At 41.2% G+C, this 22,069-nt stretch overlaps 1 protein-coding gene across 1 annotated transcript in view; it reads right to left on the reverse strand.

Moving 5' to 3' along the window:
* The window catches only part of LOC110535726 (transmembrane protein 161B), a 37,301-nt gene extending 15,552 nt beyond the window's left edge, over positions 1–21,749 (reverse strand). Inside the window, exon 1 of the mRNA XM_021620928.3 lies at positions 21,483–21,749. Coding sequence (XP_021476603.1) covers positions 21,483–21,485 — 3 coding nt within the window. The 5' untranslated portion in view covers positions 21,486–21,749. The remainder of the gene's footprint in view (positions 1–21,482) is intronic.
* Positions 21,750–22,069: the final 320 nt, after the last annotated feature.

A 22,069-nucleotide genomic window follows, 5' to 3' on the forward strand; every position in this document is an offset into this window, starting at 1 on the left:
TTTAGTTAATATTGCCTGCTAACATTTATTTATTTTAACTAGGGAAATTGTTCTGTGCAACAGTCAGGGTATATGCAGGAGTTTGGGCCGCCTGGCTCGTTGTGAACTGTGTGAAGACTATTTTTTCCTAACAAAGACTTGGCGAAGTTGGCAAAGTAGGATGATTTAACAAAAGCGCATTTGCGAAAAAAGCAATCATTGCACGAATGCACCCAACCATAAACATCAATGCCTTTCTTAAAATCAATATACAGAAGTATATATTTTTTTAAACCTGCATATTTAGTTAAAAGAAATTAATGTTAGCAGGCAATATTAAATAGGGAAATTGTGTCACTTCTCTCGCGTTCATTGCACGCAGAGTCAGGGTATATGCAGCCGTTTGGACCGCTTGGCTCGTTGCAAACTAATTTTCCAGAATTTAACGTAATTATGACATAACATTGAAGGTTGTGCAATGTAACAGCAATATTTGGACTTATGGATGCCACCTGTTAGATAAAATACGGAACGGTACTGTATTTCTCTGAAAAAACAAACATTTGGTTTTCGAAATGATAGTTTCTGGATTTGACCATATTAATGACCTATGGCTCGTAATTCTGTGTGTTATTATATTATAATTATGTCAATGATTTGATAGAGCAGTCTGACTGAGCGGTGGTAGGCAGCAGCAGGCTCGTAAGCATTCAGTCAAACAGCACTTTCCTGCATTTACCAGCAACTCTTCGCTGTACTTCAAGCATTGAGCCGTTTATAACTTCAAGCCTATCAACTCCCGAGATTAGGCTGGCAATACTAAAGTACCTATTAGAACATCCAATAGTCAAAGGTATATAAAATACAAATGGTATAGAAATAAATAGTCCTATAATAACTACAACCTAAAACTTCTTACCTGGGAATATTGAAGACTCATGTTAAAAGGAACCACCAGCTTTCATATGTTCTCATGTTTTGAGCAAGGAACTTTTTACATGGTACATATTGCACTTTTACTTTCTTCTCCAACACTTTGTTTTTGCATTATTTAAACCAAATTGAACATGTTTCACTATTTATTTGAGACTAAATTGGTTTTATTGATGTATTATATTAAGTTAAAATAAGTTTTCATTGGTCATTCAGTATTGTTGTAATTGTCATTATTACAAATAAATACATAAAAATCAACTGATTAATCGGTATCAGCTTATTTTGGTCCTCTAATAATCGGTATCGGCGTTGAAAATCGTGATCGGTCGACCTCTATTCTAGACCCAAACTGCTACAGACCTATATCTATCCTAACCTGCCTTTCTAAGGTCTTCGAAAGCCAAGTTAACAGATTAACAACCATTTCGAATCCCACCATACCTTCTCCGCTATGCAATCTGGTTTCAGAGCTGGTCATGGATGCACCTCAGCCACACTCAAGGTCCTAAACGATATCATAACCGCCATCGATAAGAGACATTACTGAGCAGCCGTATTCATCGACCTGGCTAAGGCTTTCGACTCTGTCAATCACAACATTCTTATTGGCAGACTCAAAAGCCTTGGTTTCTCAAATGATTGACTCGCCTAGTTTACCAACTACTTCTCTGATAGAGCCCAGTGTGTCAAATCGGAGGGTCTGCTGTCCGGACCTCTGGCAGTCTATGGGGGTGCCACAGGGTTCAATTATCGGGTTGACTCTTCTCCGTATACATCAATGATGTCGCTCTTGCTGCTGGTAATTCTTTGGATCCACCTCTACGCAGATGACACCATTCTGTTTACCTCTGGCCCTTCTTTGGACACTGTTAACTAACCTCCAGACGAGCTTCAATGCCATACAACTCTACTTCCGTGGCCTCCAACTGCTCTTAAATGCAAGTAAAACTAAATGAATGCTTTTCAACCGATCGCTGCCCGCACCTGCCCGCCCATCCAGCATCACTACTCTGGACGGTTCTGACTTAGGTATTTGTAGTTATCCACATATTCTAGGTGTCTGGTTAGACTAAACTCTCCTTCCAGACTCACATCTCCAATCCGAAATTAAATCAAATTAATTTAAATCAAATTAAAATTAATTTTCACTCCTGCTGCCAAACATACCCTCATAAAACTGACCATGCTACCGATCCTCGACATCGGCGATGTCATTTACAAAATAGCCTCCAACACTCTACTCAACAAATTGGATGCAGTCTATCACAGTGCCATCCGTTTTGTCACCAAAGCCCCATATACTACCCACCACTGCAACCTGTACGCTCTCGTTGGCTGGCCCTTGCTTCATACTCGCTGCCAAACCCACTGGCTCCAGGTCATCTACAAGTCTCAGCTAGGTCCCCGCCTAATCTCAGCTCACTGGTCACCATAGCAGCACCCACCCGTAGCACGCGCTCCGGCAGGTATATCTCACTGGTCACCCCCAAAGCCAATTCTTCCTTTGGCCGCCTTTCCTTCCAGTTCTCTGCTGCCAACGACTAGAACGAACTGCAAAAATCGCTGAAGCTAGAGACTCATATCTCCCTCACTAGCTTTAAGCACCAGCTGTCAGAGCAGCTCACAGATCACTGCACCTGTACATAGCCCATCCAACTACCTCATCCCCATACTGTATTATTTATGTATCTTGCTCCTCTGCACCCCAGTATCTCTACTTGCACATTCTACCATTCCAGTGTTTAATTGCTATATTGTAACTACTTTGCCACCATGGCCTATTTATTGCCTTACCCTACCTCATTTGCACATGCTGTATATAGACTTTTTTCTACTGTATTATTGACTGTATGTTTGTTTATTCCATGTGTAACTCTGTTGTTCTACATGTCGAACTGCTTTGCTTTATCTTGGCCAGGTCGCAGTTGCAAATGAGAACTTGATCTCAACTAGCCTACTCGGTTAAATAAAAGGTTACACTAAGAGCATAACATTTCTACACCCTAATTTTCTAATTCTAGTCCAACCAATTACACCCTCCCCCCATGGGTCAGGTCTGTGCGCGGCTCTGCGGCCCATCCCGTGCCCCTGCCCTCTTGCATGGAACCTTCAACCTTGCGCGCGTTCAATGGATGCAGCTGGAGAACTGCAAGGCAATCCCACTGTGCGCCACTCGGGAGCCATGACCAATATATATTGTCCTGCTAATAACAGGGTTAATAATATATCTGAGAATATCCAGCAGGCTTTTATATAATTCTAAATTAATAATAATAATATATAATAAAAAAATTACAATATTTGAGATGATTTTGTTTTCAAATAATGTAGAATTGGTGAGAAAAAGGTGATTCTTGAACATGGGGTCTCTCACTAATTTAATTTTGCTACTAATTTGTAAATTAAGCCAGTTTGTTATTTAGAATGATTTATTTCTGTTTTTAGAGGGAGAGAAACCTACAATCATCTCATGGGTCTCCCAGTCAAGGGCGGCACGGGTATTGAACCAGCATCTGTAGCAATGCAGCTTGCACTGTTATGCAGTGTCTTAGACCGTTGCACCACTGTACAACGTGAACAGTCGGGAGTGGACTACAGTACTACAGTAAGAGCAAACTAATCCTAACAAAATAAAATAAAAACCTTAGTGTAACAGTTTTAGTAAGTAATAGTGAAGTCGTGCACAATTAGTTTCTATTTAGGTTTATGTCACCCATTCACTGTCAGTTAGAGACACAGTAGGACCAAAAAGCATAATCAGTAACCCCCTTGCGTTGGTCTGGAGCAACGAAGCAGTGACGCAGGGTACCGTACTAAACCACAAATTACCTAAATCAAACAGCATAATCTCAACATTTTCAGTTGAGCAACCACTGTACGTGCACACTAGACGGTCAAATTGGATTTATTTGCTCTCAAGTGGTTTTTAGTCTGTTTTATCGCATATCTTGTTGCTTGCTAGTTAGCTACTCTGTTGACCATTTGACAAGAACATGTGGTAGCCAACTAGCTTGAGAATGGTTTACAAACAAATTAGTGAATGTACTCGAAAGCTAAACAGCTACCTAGTTAGCTAGTTTGACTGCTGTGGCTAGCCAAAAATAACTCATTTAAAAAGTTGGATCAGCTTCTCCTTTGAGCCTTTAAAAGTGTTCTTACACTGACTTTGAACATTCAAAAAAACTGGGAAATGTTCATGACAGGCATTGTTGTCACGTTAGCTTGCTATACAACTTCTGAGTGATAGGGAGCATGAGCACCACCAATCAGCCTACACCACCGTGCACACACACAGGTCGTTACTATGACAACTAGCGTAGCCATGTCAGAAAATGGACTTCAGTCTGAACACAAATCCACATTTGGTCACTTGTAACTGGTTTGAACAGTCAGTATACCGAATGGGATTTGAAAAAGGCCTGCAGTGTGAACAAGGTAGATGCATTACCATGTGTATGGGATCCAACCTGTGGCCTTCACTTCTGATGAGAGCATCATTCATTTGGCTTTGGTATGCATGGTCTCTTGTAGTATTGGCACAACAAGGATAATTCGTGCTTAATTTGATACAGCCTAGCCAAAAGGTATACAGGGTGGAAGTGGTGGATTTGAGATTTGAGTATTAGTGCTGCATTTGTTGGGGGGAGGGGGGATACAGTTAGATATCACAATATTATTTTGAATACTATTACAGTGGACTCGGAAAGTAATCAGACCCCTTCACTTTGTCCAAATCTTGTTACATTACAGCCTTATTCTAAAATTGATTAAATTGTATTTTTCCCCCTCATCCATCTTCACACAATACCCAATAACAACAAAGCAAAAACAGTTTAGAAATGCTAGCTAATTTATATAAAAAAAATTAACTGAAATATCACATTTACATACAGTGGGGCAAAAAAGTATTTAGTCAGCCACCAATTGTGCAAGTTTTCCCACTTAAAAAGATGAGGCCTTTAATTTCCATCATAGGTACACTTCAACTATGACAGACAAAATGAGAAACAAAATCACATTGTAGGATTTTTAATGAATTTATTTGCAAATTATTTTCTAATTTTGTCTGTCATAGTTGAAGTGTACCTATGATGAAAATTACAGGCCTCTCATCTTTTTAAGTGGGAGAACTTGCACAATTGGTGGCTGACTAAATACTTTTTTGCCCCACTAAGTATTCAGACCATTTACTCAGTACTTTGTTGAACCAACTTTGGCAGCGATTACAGCCTTGTATCTTATTGGGTATGACGCTGCACATATATATTTGGGGAGTTTCTCCCTTCACTGCAGATCCTTCAAGCTCTGTCATGTTGGATAGGGAGCGTCGCTGCACAGCTATTTTCAAGCCTTTCCAGAGAATTCCGAGCTCTGGCTGTGCCACTCAAGGACATTGAGACTTGTCCCGAAGCCACTCCTGCGTGTGCTTAGGGCCGTTGTCCTGTTGGAAGGTGAAACTTCGCCCCTGTCTGAGGCCCTGCACACTCTTGAGCAGGTTTCAATCAAGGATCTCTGTACTTTGCTCTGTTCATCTTTCCCTCAATCCTGACCAGTCTCCCAGTCCCTGTCGCTGAAAAACATCCCCACAGCATGATGCTGCCGCCACCATGCTCCACCGTAGGGATGGTGCCAGGTTTCCTCCAGACGTGACACTTGGCATTCAGGCTAAAGAGTTCAATCTTGGTTTCATCAGACCAGGCCTCGATTCTCATGGTCAGACTCCTTCAGGTGCTTTTTGGCAAATTCCAAGCGGGCGGTCATGTGCCATTTAATGAGTTGCTTCCGTCTGACCACTTTACCATAAAGGCCTGATTGGTGGAGTGTTGCAGAAATGGTTGTCCTTCTGGAAGGTTCTCCCATCTCCACAAAGGAACTCTGGAGCTCTGCCAGAGTGACCATCGGGTTCTTGGTCACCTACCTGACCAAGGCCCTTCTCCCCCAATTGCTCAGTTTGGCAAGGCAGCCAGCTCTAGGAACAGTCTTGGGGGTTCAAAACTCCTTCCATTTAAGAATGATGGAGGCCACTGTGTTCTTAGGGACCTTCAATGCTGCAGAAATGTTTTGGTACCCTTCCCCAGATCTGTGCTTTGACACAATCCTGCCTGAGTGCTACGGACAATTCCTTCGACCTCATGGCCTGGTTTTTGCTCTGACATGCACTGTCAATTGTGGGACCTTATATAGACAGGTATCTGACTTTCGAAATCATGTCCAATCAGTTGAATTTCCCACAGGTGGACTCCAATCAATTTGTAGAAACATCAAGGATGATCAATGAAACAGGATGCACCTGAGCTCAATTTCAAATCTCATAGCAAAGGGTCGGAACACTAGTAAATTAGGTATTTCTGTTTTAGTTTTATTATTATTATTATTTGTAAACCTTTCTAAAAACCTGTTTTCGCTTTGTCATTATGAGGTATTGTGTGTAGATCGATTACATGTTTACTTCATCAATTTTAGAATAAGGCTGTAAGGTAAAAAAAAAAAAAAGAAATGGAAAAAAGGGGTCTGAATACTGTGTATCAATATTTGACTACAAGTCCAGTGCTTTCAATAGAAACTTTTCCAGTATTTTCCACCTTATAAATTAACTAGACTTTTCATTTAAAAGTTTAAATTCGCTAGTCAAGTCTGTGAAGCCTTCTCCCGCTAGAATGAACAATATGCATCTTCTAGTGATCTATTGACAGGACATGTGCCTTTGTCACAAAGCGAGCGATGACAGGAAACTGCTGGTTTGTCAGTCTGCGGTTTGTCCTGCCTCTGTGTTGTTTTTGTTTGCGATGTCGTTGGCTGCATTCACATTTATTTTCACGAATGGAGAGCATGATGCTTCTTCATCGTCTCCTGTGAGTGAATTTACACATCCCATGTAAGTGTTAACGATGAGTTCTAATCCACTTAATAATTCATCTTCTTTCACATGTATCATAGGTCTTTAACCAGCCACTGAGTCGGGGCACATAGGCTATTTACTGTTCCTTGATTGACGACCAAACTTGTGTTGACTAGTTCATAAAAGGCGTCAAACTGCCTGAATAAGGGGCCTCCAGCGTGGCGCAGAGGTGTCACTACAGACCATGAGGGGTGCACAATTGGCCTAGTGTCGTCCGGGTCTGGCCGGCCAGAATGTCCTTGTCCCATCGCACTCGAGCAACTCCTGTGGCGGGCCGGGAGCATGCACATTGACTTCGGTCGCCAGTTGTACCGCGTTTCCTTAGACACATTGGTGCGGCTGGCTTCTGGGTTAAGCGAGCAGTGTCCCAAGAAGGAGTGTGGCTTGACAGCGTCGTGTTTCGGAGGACGCATGGCTTTCGACCTTCGCCTCTCCCGAGTCCGTACGGGAGTTGCAGCTATGGCTTGCGAAGAAAATGGTACAATAAAAAAAATAAACTGACTGAATAAAGTCAATCTCCAATATCCCTTTGCTATTCATAAATCATATAAATACGTTGTATGTCCATAGTGACAAGTAAACCAACGATTGTGTGTATTTTCCCAATATTCTAAGCCCATGTCGAGACTTGCCAGCGACCCCTAAAGTGACTCGTCAGTGTAGCAAAAGTAATGGGTTGTTCGCGACCGAACGGCTGTTTTAAAAAACTTATTTTAGGTGAACGGAATCAAATCATCGGAGAGAGAGACATTTATTTGGCTCCCTAATTTGCATACTAGGCTACTACTGCTTTTGTGCAATTATCTGCAGATAAATTATGAAAACATTTGATGAAGATGTTGAATATAAAAGAAAACAGATTGAGCATTATAAAAGCTAATGTCATGATACTTACAATGCCTTCAGAATGTACACACCCCTTGACTTATTCCACATTTTGTTGTGTTACAGCCTGAATTCAAAAATCAGCCATCTGTATACAATACCCCATAAAGACAGTGAAAACATGTTAGATGTGTGCACATTTTGACAGGAAATACAGAAAGACAAATGTACATAAGTATTCACAACCATGAGTCAATACATCAACTTTGGCAGTGATTACAGCGGTTTGTCTTTCTAGATAAGTCTCTAACATGCTGACCAAACCGGACACGCATACGCGTCTGTGCACAGTGAACCTTTTTTTTTTTGTGAGATACACAAGGCAATTCTAGGTCTTGTGGCATATTTTGGTTAACCTATCCCCAATTCAATGAAATTGCAACCCTCTGCATGAACAGCGCATTCTTCCATCACATGTGCAACTTATTCTCAAGATCTTGTACACGAATGAGATGCTATTGAGCCCAAACTACTACACTGTCTGAGCCAAGGACTTACATGCTTTCTGGTAAGTTTTGATTACAATATTTGGTGGGGTGAATAATTTTATATGACATGCATGATTTGTTGTTTACTAGTAAATAGTGGCCTACAGCAAAGTGTGTTTAAATCATTTCTAACTTGTTAACAATTTTTGCTAGTTAGTTTTTGCTACCATGTGGATTTTAGCTTGCTTGCGTCTGCTAACTGAGGAGTGTTAATTCACCTGTTTCCATACACGTTTCATTTTTAAACAACTCCTTTGTAAGATAAATGTTTTATCCAACTTATTAACTATTTATCTGTACATGGAATTTAAAAATATATATATTTTTACTAAATTTCTTTCTAATCTTTATAGGAAAATGCCACGGGCACTATCTGATGTGTGAAGACATTTCCCTGCAGCCAATGTAGAAGGAAAAGCAGTGTACATTTGTAAACACTCTGCCAAATCATATGTTGGACCACAGAAGGTATTTGCACTGGTGACAGACAATGCTGAGAACATGAAGGATGCTGGGTCTAAAGTGGAGGAGTCCTACCCATTGGCTGTGCTGCTCATGCATTGAATCTGCTCCTCAAAACACTCTACAAGAGAGCCAAGGAAATGGTTAGGTATTTGAAGGGTCATCAAGTTATAGCAGCAATCTACCTCAGTAAGCAAAGTGAGAAGAATAAGAGCACCACATTGAAGCTGCCCAGCAACACTCATTGGGGTGGTGTCATCATATTTGACAGTCTCCTGGTGGGGAAGGAGTCTCTCCAAGAAATGGCCAGATCACAGTCTGCCGATATGGACAGCCACATCAAGAGGATCCGGATTATGTATTTTGGGAGAGAGTGGTAAGCAGCCTGAAACCTATAGCAGTAGCCATTGCACGGATTGAAGGAGACAATGCCATCCTGTCTGATGTTCAGACTCTGCTTGCAGATGTAAGAGAATAAATCCGTACTGCCCTGCCCACTTCACTGTTACTCCAAGCAGAGAAAACTGCAGTTTTGAAAAACATCAAAAAGCGTGAAGACTTCTACCTGAAGCTCGTACATGTTGGACACCAAGTATGCTAGCAAGAGCATCCTGTCTGGTGCAGAGATTAACAAGGCCTATGGTGTCATCACTACCGTGTCTCGCCACCTTGACCTGGATGAGGGCAAGGTTCTTGGCACTCTGGCAAAGTACACTTCCAAGCAAGGGCTTTGGGATGGAGATGCAATATGGCAGTCATGCCAACATATTTCCTCAGCCACCTGGCGGAAGGAACTTTGGGGATCTTTGGGGAAGGCAACCAAAGCTTTTGGGGAGATGCAATGGATCATTGGGGATCATTCAATATTCCCTTTCTTTTGTTGTTCTGTGAAATCATCTCATGTGAAAAGTCAACTCATTTAATTGAAGTTCAATTTGTAAGTACATTTTATTACTATTTTACATTTCCATGTATTTCTATTTTAAGAATTTGCAATTGTCTACTTATGATAAGGTAAAAGGTTTGTTTGTCTCCATATGATACATATATCCAATGCAAACATCTACATTGAAATGGTATTAATTTGCATATAGTTCCATTAATTCCCTTCTTTGGGGAAGCTTTGGTTGCCTTCCCCAAAGATCCCCACCTATTGAATATTCCCCAAAATGTGCAATCCTAGGAGTAACTAACATTTTATTGATCCATCCTCAGTTCTCTTATCACAGCCATTAAACTCTAATTGTTTAAAAAGTCACCATTACCCACATGGCAAAATCCTTGAGCGGTTTCCTTCCTCTCCGGCAATGAAGTTCAGAAGGACGCCTGTATCTTTGTCGTGACTGGGTGTATTGACACACCATCCAAAGTGTATTTAATAACTTCACCATACTCAAAGGGATACTTAATGTCTGCTTTTTTTGTTTTACTCATCCACCAATAGGTGCCGTTTTTTGCAAGGCATTTGAAAAAAAAAAAATGGGTCTTTGTGGTTGAATTTCCCTGCAATTCTATATTGTTTCTCAACAGGGAATCAATGTTTATGACAGAATCCATGCTCTTGACAGAACACAACCTTTATTCTTAGGTTTTTGCAACAATACATTCAATTGAAAGAGTCGTTTTTCAGACTAGATTACTAATCTACCGCCCTCCCTCAAAGTCCCACCCACAGTGATTGACAGGTCTGAAACCCTACCAATTCTGTGACTCAAACACATCCTGCCCCCTCCCACCCACAGTGAATGATTGACAGGCCAAACAGTTAAAAGGATTATTCCCCCAAATTACAAAACAAAATTGGTTTCCTTACCTTAAGTATCCAGAGCAGCAGAGCCAATAAAATACATCATTTGAAGAACAAACATCAGTGTGGCAATTTATATCTTGCAGCAAAACAGTAACTATGGCTTTAATCTCAAAACAGATTTTCTGTTTAAAAAGGTCACTTACTTAGAAAATACCCCCGATCATATAGGCGATATCCAAAACAACGCAACACACTGAATTCATACATGTTCAGTCATTTTAAAGTTGTCTCTCTACTCAATACACAACAAATCTTACAACGCTGGGAGGTAAAGTCGTTAAAGTATTTAATAACTTAGTTGTGTATTTCGGGTGGAATCAAGAGAGGTAAGCAAAATACAGCTTCTTCTTTAATAACTCGCTGGCTGGCTACTTCTTCTAGTTGGCTGGCTACTCCATGTACGCCTACTTACAGAAAACATTGTTAGGAAAGAGAAAGGGTTGTACAACTGAATGTATTCAACTTAAATGTCTTCCGCATTTAACCCACCCCCCTCTGTTAGTTGGCTGTACCTGCGCCAAAACTATAACTTGTTCTCCATCTTCTTTTTAAATAGTGACCCAACATGTTTTCAGCACTTTGATTTCCCTGACGGACCAAAACTCGTTTCTCTGCAGCAGACATATGTTTGGAAAATCAAATCACAGTACTGAATTACAATACATATAGAATCATGAGAATAGCAATATCGCCACCTAAGTAAAGTGATAATATCGTATAGTGAGGTGCGGGACCGTGCTGCTCAATGCGCTTGCAATGTCAGGGTTGTGGGTTGGATTCCCATGTGGGACCAGTGTAGGGGGAAAAAACATGTATGCACTCTCACTACTGTAAGTCAATCTGGATAGGAGTGTCTGCTAAATTACTAAAATGTACAGTACTGGGCCTAGACTACGGTGTAGCTGTTCATTTAAAGAAAAATAGCCGACTATTTGTGCAATTTGTCTCATTAAAACAGTGCAAGGCACTGAAAAATCACTGCCAAGCAAAGAATGGAAGTCTTGTTTACATTTGATTAGATTACATCAATTTGGGAACTTCTACAGTGACCTTCAACTGAGTTGAGATAGGGACAGTTAAGAGTGGAAAGCTGGTTTAGTTGTCCCTCAATGTCATTTCACCTTCTTGTCCTCCCGACCAACACACGAGAGTAAAGATAAGCTTTTTTTCCTAAAGACCCGCAGATATTGTAGGTCATAACCAATGTAAAAAAAAAAAGAAAATAGAAATCTGGCACTGAGCAAATTTCAGGTCTGCTGAGAACAAAACTTGAACATCGTGAAAATTGTGTGCAACTTCCAGCACACATTTACTCAGAACACTGAGGCTGTACACACTTTAAGTTACAGTTTTAACAGAGGCCAAGTAGGCTACTGTGGCTATTTGATCATAATGTAGGCCTACGAGGGGCCTACCATAAAAAAATAATGGTGAAAAATGCAACCCATAACATTTTAACATGGAAATAGCTGTTCTATCATTCAGCCTACAGTAGCAGCAAATGTGTTCAATGTAAGCCTACATTCCATGAGACTTTTGAAAAACAAAAAAACAAGGGCTACACATTAACCTGTTCATCCACTTGTCCTTCAGACAAGGTGACTGAAAATGTGTTGTTTGATGCTAGAAACTACTTTACAAAATAAAATTAATTATTATTCCCATACCATTATTACAGAGAATCCAAAATGATGCTAGCCTCTGGCTATTGGCTACTTAGCTTATTCAAGACAGTCTCAATACAACACAACTTAAGACAAACAAAGCCCTTTACCTGACCTTTTTTAATTTTTTTTACCTTTATTTAACTAGGCAAGTCAGTTAAGAACAAATTCTTATTTTCAATGATGGCCTAGGAGCAGTGGGTTAACTGCTTGTTCAGGGGCAGATCGACAGATTTGTACCTTGTCAGCTCGGGGGTTTGAACTTGCAACCTTCCGGTTACTAGTCCAATGCTCTAACCACTAGTCTACCCTACCGGAGCGCCACGTCTAGGTCCAAGAGGCTTCTAAACAGATTCTACCCCAAGCCATTAGATTCCTGAACAGCTAATCAAATGCCTACCCAGACTATTTGCATTGCCCCCCCCCCCCCCCCCGCTACTTTCTGTTATTATCTATACGTAGTCACTTTAAATAACTCTACCTACATGTATGTAATTACCCCTGACACAGGTGCCCCCGGCACATTGTTCCTGTACCCCCTGTATTACGCCTCGCTATTGTTATTTACTACTGCTCTTTATATGTTATTCTTATGTCTTACTTTTTTAGGGATTTTCTTAAAACTGCATTGTTGGTTAAGGGCTTGTAAGTAAGCATTTCACTGTAAGGTCTGTTGTATTCAGCACATTTGAAAATTACAATTCGATTTGATTTTCGTCCTTGGAAGATAACAGGTTACGGGCTGTTAGGGAAGAAACTGAACAAATAATTTCCAACAATGGAGTAGGCTACACAGCAGCAAGGTGCACTTCTTCTGTTATGATATACAACTGCAGAAACAAAGAAGTGAGACCATTAAATGTTTTTATTGGCACATTTGAGGCACTTGCAAAAACAGCCATCAGTGCAATAAAAAAAAATGTGTGACTCTCAGCACCTATTATGCTCATCCGAGAACAAGCAGCACTCAACAGTGGGAAGCTGGTCCTGTGATAGCCAGCTTAGGCTTTAGCACAGGGGATTTCATTTCAACCCTTACGGATCAATACTCTCTTAAACAGGCTGGGTAGAATCATTCATATCGTGCTCTTACTTTACACGCTCAGTGTAGGGTAGTCCAACTTTTACACACTGATGGCTGTTTTTGCAAGTGCCTTAGCCATATCAGCACGTACTCATGTGGATGTGCGCCCGCACACACAAATGTAGGCCCTTGAATAGCACAAAATCTTAGACACATTTTTGTCATTTGAATAATGATTGAGTCGAGTTGTCAAACTGACAAAAACAGTGGGCCATTGTGGTCAACAAAATGCCCTTTCATGTGCCACATTTTAGTCACACGCCACATTTGTATGCCTCATTAACCTATAGTAAATATAAAATCTCTGACTTCTATGTGCAAACATACATAGCCTTGTCCTACCAACACATTTTTCTGTATAACATCCTATTCTCTTCCCAACAGCAGATATATGACAAACATACAGTACCAGTCAAACGTTGACATACCTACTCATTCAGGGGTTTTTCTTAGTTTGTTTTTACTATTTTCTTCATTGTATAATAATAGTGAAGACATCAAAACCATGAAATAACATATGGAATCATGTAGTAACCAAATAAAAGTGTTAAACAAATCAATTTTATATTTGAGATTCTTCAAAGTAGCCACAATTTGCCTTGATGACAGCGTCGCATACTCTTGGTATTCTCTCAAATCCAAATTAAAATCAGTCACATACACATGTTTAGCAGATGTTATTGCGGGTGTAACGAAATGCTTGTGTTTCTAACTCCAACAGTGCAGTATTATCGAACAAGTAATATCAAAAATGTTACAACAACACACACATCTAAAGTAAGGAATGGAATTAAGAATATGTAAATATTTGGACAAGCAATGTTGGAGTTGCAAAGACAAATACAGTAGAATAGAATACAGTACATACAGTGAGGGAAAAAAGTATTTAATCCCCTGCTGATTTTGTACATTTGCCCACTGACAAAGAAATGATCCGTCTATAAATTTTAATGGTAGGTTTATTTGAACAGTGAGAGACAGAATAACAAAAAGAAAAACGCATGTCAAAAATTTTGTAAATTGATTTGTATTTTAAAATCGGGGAAATAAGTACTTGACCCCCTCTCAAATCAGAAAGATTTCTGGCTCCCAGGTGTCTTTTATAAAGGCAACGAGCTGAGATTAGGAGCACGCTCTTAAAGGGAGTGCTCCTAATCTCAGTTTGTTACCTATATAAAAGACACCTGTCCACAGAGGCAATCAATCAATCAGATTCCAAACTCTCCACCATGGCCAAGACCAAAGAGCTCTCCAAGGATGTCAGGGACAAGATTGTAGACCTACACAAGGCTGGAATGGGCTACAAGACCATCGCCAAGCAGCTTGGTGAGAAGGTGACAACAGTTGGTGCGATTATTCACAAATGTAAGAAACACAAAATAACTGTCAATCTCCCTCGGCCTGGGGCTCCATGCACGATCTCACCTTGCGGAGTTGCAATGATCATGAGAACGGTGAGGAATCAGCCCAGAACTACACGGGAGGACCTTGCCAATGATCTCAAGGCAGCTGGGACCATAGTCACCAAGAAAACAATTGGTAACACACTACGCCGTGAAGGACTGAAATCCTGCAACACCCGCAAGGTCCCCCTGCTCAAGAAAGCACATATACATGCCCGTCTGGAGTTTGCCAATGAACATCTGAATGATTCAGAGGACAACTGCATGAAACTGTTGTGGTCAGATGAGACCAAAATGGAGCTATTTGGCATCAACTCAACTCGCCGTGTTTGGAGGAGGAGGAATGCTGCCTATGACCCCAAGAACACCATCCTCACCGTCAAACATGGAGGTGGAAACATTATGCTTTGTGGGTGTTTTTCTGCTAAGGGAACAGGACAACTTCACCGCATCAAAGGGACGATGGACGGGGCCATGTACCATCAAATCTTGGGTGAGAACCTCCATCCCTCAGCCAGGGCATTGAAACTGGGTCATGGATGGGTATTCCAGCATGACAATGACCCAAAACACATGGCCAAGGCAACAAAGAAGTGACTCAAGAAGAAGCACATTAAGGTCATGGAGCGGCCTAGCCAGTCTCCAGACCTTAATCCCATAGAAAATCTGTGTAGGGAGCTGAAGGTTCGAGTTGCCAAATGTCAGCCTCGAAACCTTAATGGCTTGGAGAAGATCTGCAAAGAGGAGTGGGACAAAATCCCTCCTGAGATGTGTGCAAACCTGGTGGCCAACTACAAGAACAATCTGACCTCTGATTGCCAACAAGGGTTTTGCCACCGAGTACTAAGTCATGTTTTGCAGAGGGGTCAAATATTTATTTCCCTCATTAAAATGCAAATCAATTTATAACATTTGACATGCGTTTTTCTGGAATTTGTGTTGTTATTCTGTCTCTCACTGTTCAAATAAACCTAACATTAAAATTATAGACTGATAATTTCTTTGTCAGTGGGCAAACGTACTAAATCAGCAGGGGATCAAATACTTTTCTCCCCTCACTGTACATATGAGATGAGCAATGCAAAGTATGTAAACATTAACGTGGCCAGTGATTTCAAGTCTATGCATATAGGGCAACAGCCTCTAAGGTGCTAGTGATGGCTGTTTAGCAGTCTGATGGCCTTGAGATAGAAGCTGTTTCTCAGTCTCTGTCCCAGCATTGATGCACCTGTACTGACCTCGCCTTCTGGATGATAGCGGGGTAAACAGACAGTGGCTCGGTTGGTTGTTGTCCTTGATGATCTTTTTGGCCTTCCTGTGACATTGGGTGCTTTAGGCATTGAGGCAGTGATACAGCCCGACAGGATGCGCTCAATTGTGCATCTTTAAAACATTTGAGGGTTTTAGGTGCCAAGCCACATTTCTTCAGCCTCCTGGAGGTTGAATAAGCGCTGTTGCGCCTTCTTCACGACGCGGTCTGTGTGGGTGGACCATTTCAGTTTGTCAGTGATGTGTACACTGAGGAACTTTCCACCTTCTCCACTGCGGTTCAGTCGATGTGGATAGGGAGGTGCTCCCTCTGCTGTTTCCTGAAGTCCACGATCATCTCTTTTGTTTTGTTGACATTGAGTGAGAGGTAATTTTCCTGGCACCACACTCCCAGGGCCCTCACCTCCTCCCTGTAGGCTGTCTCATCATTGTTGGCAATCAGGCCTACTACTGTTGTGTCTTATGCAAACTTGATTGAGTTGGAGGTGTGCGTGGTGAGTTAGTCACATGGAAGGTATTTCAATTAACAGGTGTGCCTTGTTAAAATTTAATTTGTGGAATTTCTTTCCGTAATGCGTTTGAGAGAATCAGTTGTGTTTTGACACGGTAGGGGTGGTATATAGAAGATAGCCCTATTTGGAAAAATACCAAGTCCATATTATGGCAAGAACAGCTCAAATAAGCAAAGAGAATTGACAGTCCATCATTACCTTAAGACAGGAAGGTCAGTCAATCCGTAAAAAAGTTTCTACAAGTGCAGTCGCAAAAACCATTGAGCGCTATGATGAGGAGGAAGACCCAGAGTTACCTCTGCTTCGTTAGCGTTAACTGCACCTCAGATTGCAGTCCAAATAAATGCTTCAGAGTTCAAGTAACAGACACATCTCAACATCAACTGCTCAGGGGAGACTGCGTGAATCAGGCTTTCATGGTCAAATTGCTGTAAAGAAACCACTACTAAAGGACACCAATAAGAAGAGACTTGCTGGGGCCAAGAAACATGAGCAATGGACATAAGACCGGTGGAAATTTGTCCTTTGGTCTGATGAGTCCAAATTTGAGATGTTTGGTTCCAACCACCGTATCTTTTTTAGACGCAGAGTAGGTGGATGATCTCCGCATCTGTGGTTCCCACGGTAAAACATGGAAGAGGTGGTGTGATGGTGCTTTGCTGGTGACAGAGTCAGTGATTTATTTAGAATTCAAGGCACACTTAACCAGCATGGCTACCACAGCATTCTGCAGCGATTAGCCATTCCATCTGTATTGATCTTAGTGGGACAATAATTTGTTTTTCAACAAAACAATGACCCAACACACCTCCAGGCTGTGTAAGGGCTATTTGACCAAGCAGGAGAGTGATGGAGTACTGCATCAGATGACCTGGCCTCCACAATCACCCACCCTCAACCCAATTGAGATGGTTTGGGATGAGTTGAAGAGTGAAGAGAAAGTAGCCAACAAGTGCTCAGCATATGTGGGAACTCCAAGACTGTTGGAAAAGCATTCCAGTTGGTTGAGAGAACGCCAAGAGTGCGCAAAGCTGTCATCAACACGAAGGGTGGCTACTTTGAAGAATCTCAAATATTTCCCAAATTTGTATTTGTTTAACAGTTTTTTGGTTACTGCATGATTCAATAAAGTTTTAATCTTCACTATTATTCTACAATGTAGAAAATAGTTTGTTTTTAAAAATAATAACTTGAATGAGTGGGTGTCTCCAAACTTTTGACTGCTACTGTAAATAAAAAGTAGTATGGCTTTCACCTCCATCACTCGGTGGCATCATTGCCATTGTTATCAACATTCTACAGACCCCACAGCCACATTGGTGTCCAAAGTAGAACAGGGGCTCATTACTTTGAACAAGAGCTAATGACTCCAGTGATGTGGTCAAGTCACTAAACCTTTCGTCCGAATCGAGTCCCAAGTCCCCTGTGCTCGAGTCCAAGTCCGAGTCAACAATGGTCAAGTCACGAGTCGTGTCACAAGTCCGAGTTCCAGTGCTCGAGCCCTGGTCCAAGTGCTCAAGTTTGAGTCACTAGGTCTACATTAACTTAATAAAATTAAGTCCCTTTTCCATTTAGACACTGTTGCTATCCCTTTCCCTTCTTATGTGGCACCAAATGTTTGCATAAAGGCTAACGATGATGTTACCAGGGCCACGTTCCGTTGCAAAATTATCTTGAACGTGGCAGATAGACATTCCATGAATAGAGCTGATGTTATTCCTTATTCAAAAATGTCAGATACACGTGTGTTCTACATAGCATGTTTCGATCTGAACGATCCAAAATGTTGCGTCCTACTGAAAACGCCCTAGGTTGTCATCTATAGCTAGCCAATGAGGTATCATGACTGAACAAGGTGTAGCCTAAACAAATGGTTAACGGTCTGCAAGTACCCTAGTTTTAGAACAGCCCCGCCGCCAATGCATTTTAAAAAGAAACGTAGTGAAAAAAACGTTGGGCCGTTATTATGGGTCATATCGTTTGAACGGCAAGGGCTAGAAACAAGATGTTTTCTCTGATGAAAATAAGGAGACTTGGCTGCATGGGCTACAGAACCTGGCTATGAAATCCAGCGTGGAAAGTGGGAGGGTTTAACGAGACAACAATTCCACAAACGGCCTACTTTTCTATACTGAAGGGAGAGAAAACATAGCTAAACTGTTGTTTTACTATGAAGCTCAATGCTGCTCATTTTTTTATTTTGTAAAGCAGCTGGTGCTTCTTAACCAAGCAAAGGGTAGCTAACTAGAAGGCTGGTGGTGACTGAATAGCTACTGGGAAGCAAGAGTCGCCTGCGAGATGTATATAAATCAGAGCCGGAGCGGAGACTGTCTGCCCACACTCAACGCTTGCGCATCTATCCAGCTAATATTGATTGTGATTATCACTGAAAAGCTCTCAATCTCTATCAAAAACTATTTTCCAGTCCATTTAGTAGTCAGATTTTAGTCAGAGAATTGTGTCTAGTCTCATTTTAGAAAAATAATTTTGGTTTTAGTTTTTTCTGGGTCCATTTGGTCAGCGATAGTCTGGTCAATTACCATGGAAAGATGGGTGTTAACGAATATTTTAGTCACTATTTCTGTTGACAAAATTAACACTGGCTCAGAATACATCGAGAAGCCTTGGACAACTGAGACTGCCTTTTCCATCAGCTGGGAGACTGCTACCATGAGAGAAAATTTGGTCATCATGTGGGGGAAGAAATGTGAGTGAAAGGGTGAATTTCATAGTGTTTCTACTGTGCATTTTATGGCTAATTTTACCTCACTTTCCCCTCTAAGAGTACTCTACTGCAGAGTATGCTGATGTAGCACATTCATGAGGCTCTGTGAGCAGAAAATAAGAGAAATTAAGTGTTTTAAGTTCACTGGTTTCCTGATTCTGACCACTCACTATTACTGGATTTGAGAGAGTGAAGGGAGATGTGGGTAGAGAATGCGGAAGAGAAGATGGAGGGAATAGATGTGTGTGTGTGTGTGTGCGTGCGGAGGGGGGGTTGACTGGAATTTGGGAGACCCCAGGCAGGCATCACACAGTGCAGCATGCACTCTTAAAGCCAAAGTCAATACCTCCACTAGAGTCACAGAGGGGGGGAGTAGGACCCATAATGTTGCAATTTACTCTTCATCTGACATCTTTAGAAATGTGACCTCTGGTATCTGACAATAACAGGCAGGATGGAATTTCTCAAACTCTTGGATGTACAGGGTATATAGGTCAAACACACACTAACACACAGTTGGGTCGGTCTTGAACATTCTCCATAGGGTCCTCTAGGACTCCCAAGCCTGGGGAAATTGAACATCAGCATGGGCTCTCTTATCTTCCCCAGTCCCCACGACCCCATCCACACAGGGGCCAATTGAAGGCCAGGGGGAGGCACAGGGGAGATAACAAACACCTCAGAGCTCAATCGCCCCCAACAGGCGGCCTGCCATCTTGCCCCTGAAACCAACTGGAGACCAGAGAGGGGAGCCCATCTCCACTGCCCCTGCTCTCTGGTTAAGCTGACAGTTGGTGAAAAGCTTCAAGGTTTCCCTGCCTGGAAATGGTACTCACTACTAGCAATATGGATTCACAGAGAAAACATGCAAGAATATCAAAGTCAGTCAAATAATTCTGTGTAGACCAATATCACTTGTGAATAATAGACAATAATGGTGTGCTACACACGCACTGATTGATTATTGTTAAGCTATTATCCATATCTAATATTGAGCAGCCATAGTGCACCCCATTAAAAAATCTTACTACGGCCACCTTACCTGTGAATCGTGGGCCAATTGCATGAGAGCTGCAAGTACAGGTAAGGCAAATCAGTGACTTTCTGACTGTGTGTTGCACTGACCATCACACATGACTATGTAGCTTAATAGTTTATCTAACATGTCCAATCTGAATAGCCCAGGCATCATAAGGCATAAATGCCATTAAAAAAAAGGTATCTCCATGATGTTACAAATGTGTTATCCTCAGTGGGTGAGTGCATCCTTAAAACAACAAAGTATCCTAAATCTCACCCCTGTGCTTCCATTATTCACAAATGAACCATGAGTGCTTTCAAGTCCCTTTTCTAAATTGCAATGAATTCCAGCACAATCTGAAAAAGATAAGGCGCTTTGGTATAACCTAACTACTAAATTAAGAATTCTCCTTCTCCTATAGTTTAAGAGACCTTATGATAACACACAATTCACCTAAACATAAATGGACATCAATCGTAAATCTACATTTAGATCAGAGATGGTAGGCCCATCTTCCCATTCAGAATGTTTTAAATTGTAGTGTTTGGTTTTTGCTAGTACATTTGAATTTCAGAACATGCCAAGGGATTCTACGGAATCTGATCTTACTTTTGTGTTACATCGTTTGTACATTCGGTGCCATACAAAGTATAACTTGAGAAGTTTAAAGTTATTCTTTACAGGTTGCCCTGAGGATTTAGCAAGCATTACCAGTACCATAATATTATAAAAGACAAAAGTACGAGGGACATGGGATAAAATGCAATATCACAACATGGCAAGGTAGAAATTCACCCACAAGCATACCGCCTCGCGGAGGGCATTCTGAGGTCAAAACGAGTGTTCTATATAGAGGTGAGAAACACCTTTCCCTACCTGCACATTCTCAATGATTGACATAATCAAAGTGAACATGGCAAGCTAGCAAGGTTCTAGCTGTTTGCTGATCATCACGAGCGCCAAATTCTCCCAAATCTAAGTATTTGTCAGAATAAGATGGATAAAAACATTGGCTATCGAGTAACAGTAACTAATTGGAGTTCACTGCACAGGTGTCTGAGGTTGGATAGCCACCTGCCGTTAGCTAGCTAGCTTGCTAACCTAACGTCAGCTACCTAGATATCGTTAGGTCGCTAGCGCAGGAACCGAATGCATGACTTGGAACTAAACATGCAATATTACATCTGGTTGTGAAACGTCAGTATATATTAGAAAGTTATGCATTAAGCGCTAGTGCTGTAGCAGATGTGTAATATTATCCAGCTACTTAGCTGGTTGCTCTCTGATATCAAGCTAACGTGTAACTGGTGTTAATGGTAAGCTTGCCGTGGCATAGAATACTCACCATGTTGATGCAGTTGTGCTGAAATGGACTTAACGCCGACAACTGTCACACTAAGCTCCCCGAGTCGGAAATCGAGCGGCGCGGAGCACATAAGCCTTTCTGAAATTGGTGATATTTAAGATTAATTCATTTATAAATCAAACTGCTGCAATTATATTTCAATGACCAATTCATTCAAGCTCGGTTCCCAAATGTTTTCAACTGCAGTAGAGGTCACGCTAAGACTCTGGGTATATAGGCGTCTCTGGATATGCCTGTTTACAGTGTGACATATGTGGGCGTTACTTTCTTTTAAACAAAAGCCTGGCGCATTGCATTTGATACGGATATCTTTAATGTAAACCCATATTTACGGACAATGAAATATGGCGTACTTTCTATTGTAATATGTGGATTTTATTTAGGCATTTTAGAACAAAATAAATGGACATAAGGACCCCTAGAACGGCTGAAGGTACACGTGACTTTTCTTTTCACCAGTCTGTCAATGGATGAGAAACCCAGCAAGATCTGAATGTTAAAACTAAAGAAGAATGTGCAGTGTTTTAGAAATGTTTTATTTGGCAGGTGAAGATTTTCTAATATTT

Source organism: Oncorhynchus mykiss, chromosome 11, assembly GCF_057628025.1.
Source record: "Oncorhynchus mykiss isolate SJ-2025 chromosome 11, ASM5762802v1, whole genome shotgun sequence".
Taxonomy (NCBI): Eukaryota; Metazoa; Chordata; class Actinopteri; order Salmoniformes; family Salmonidae; genus Oncorhynchus; species Oncorhynchus mykiss.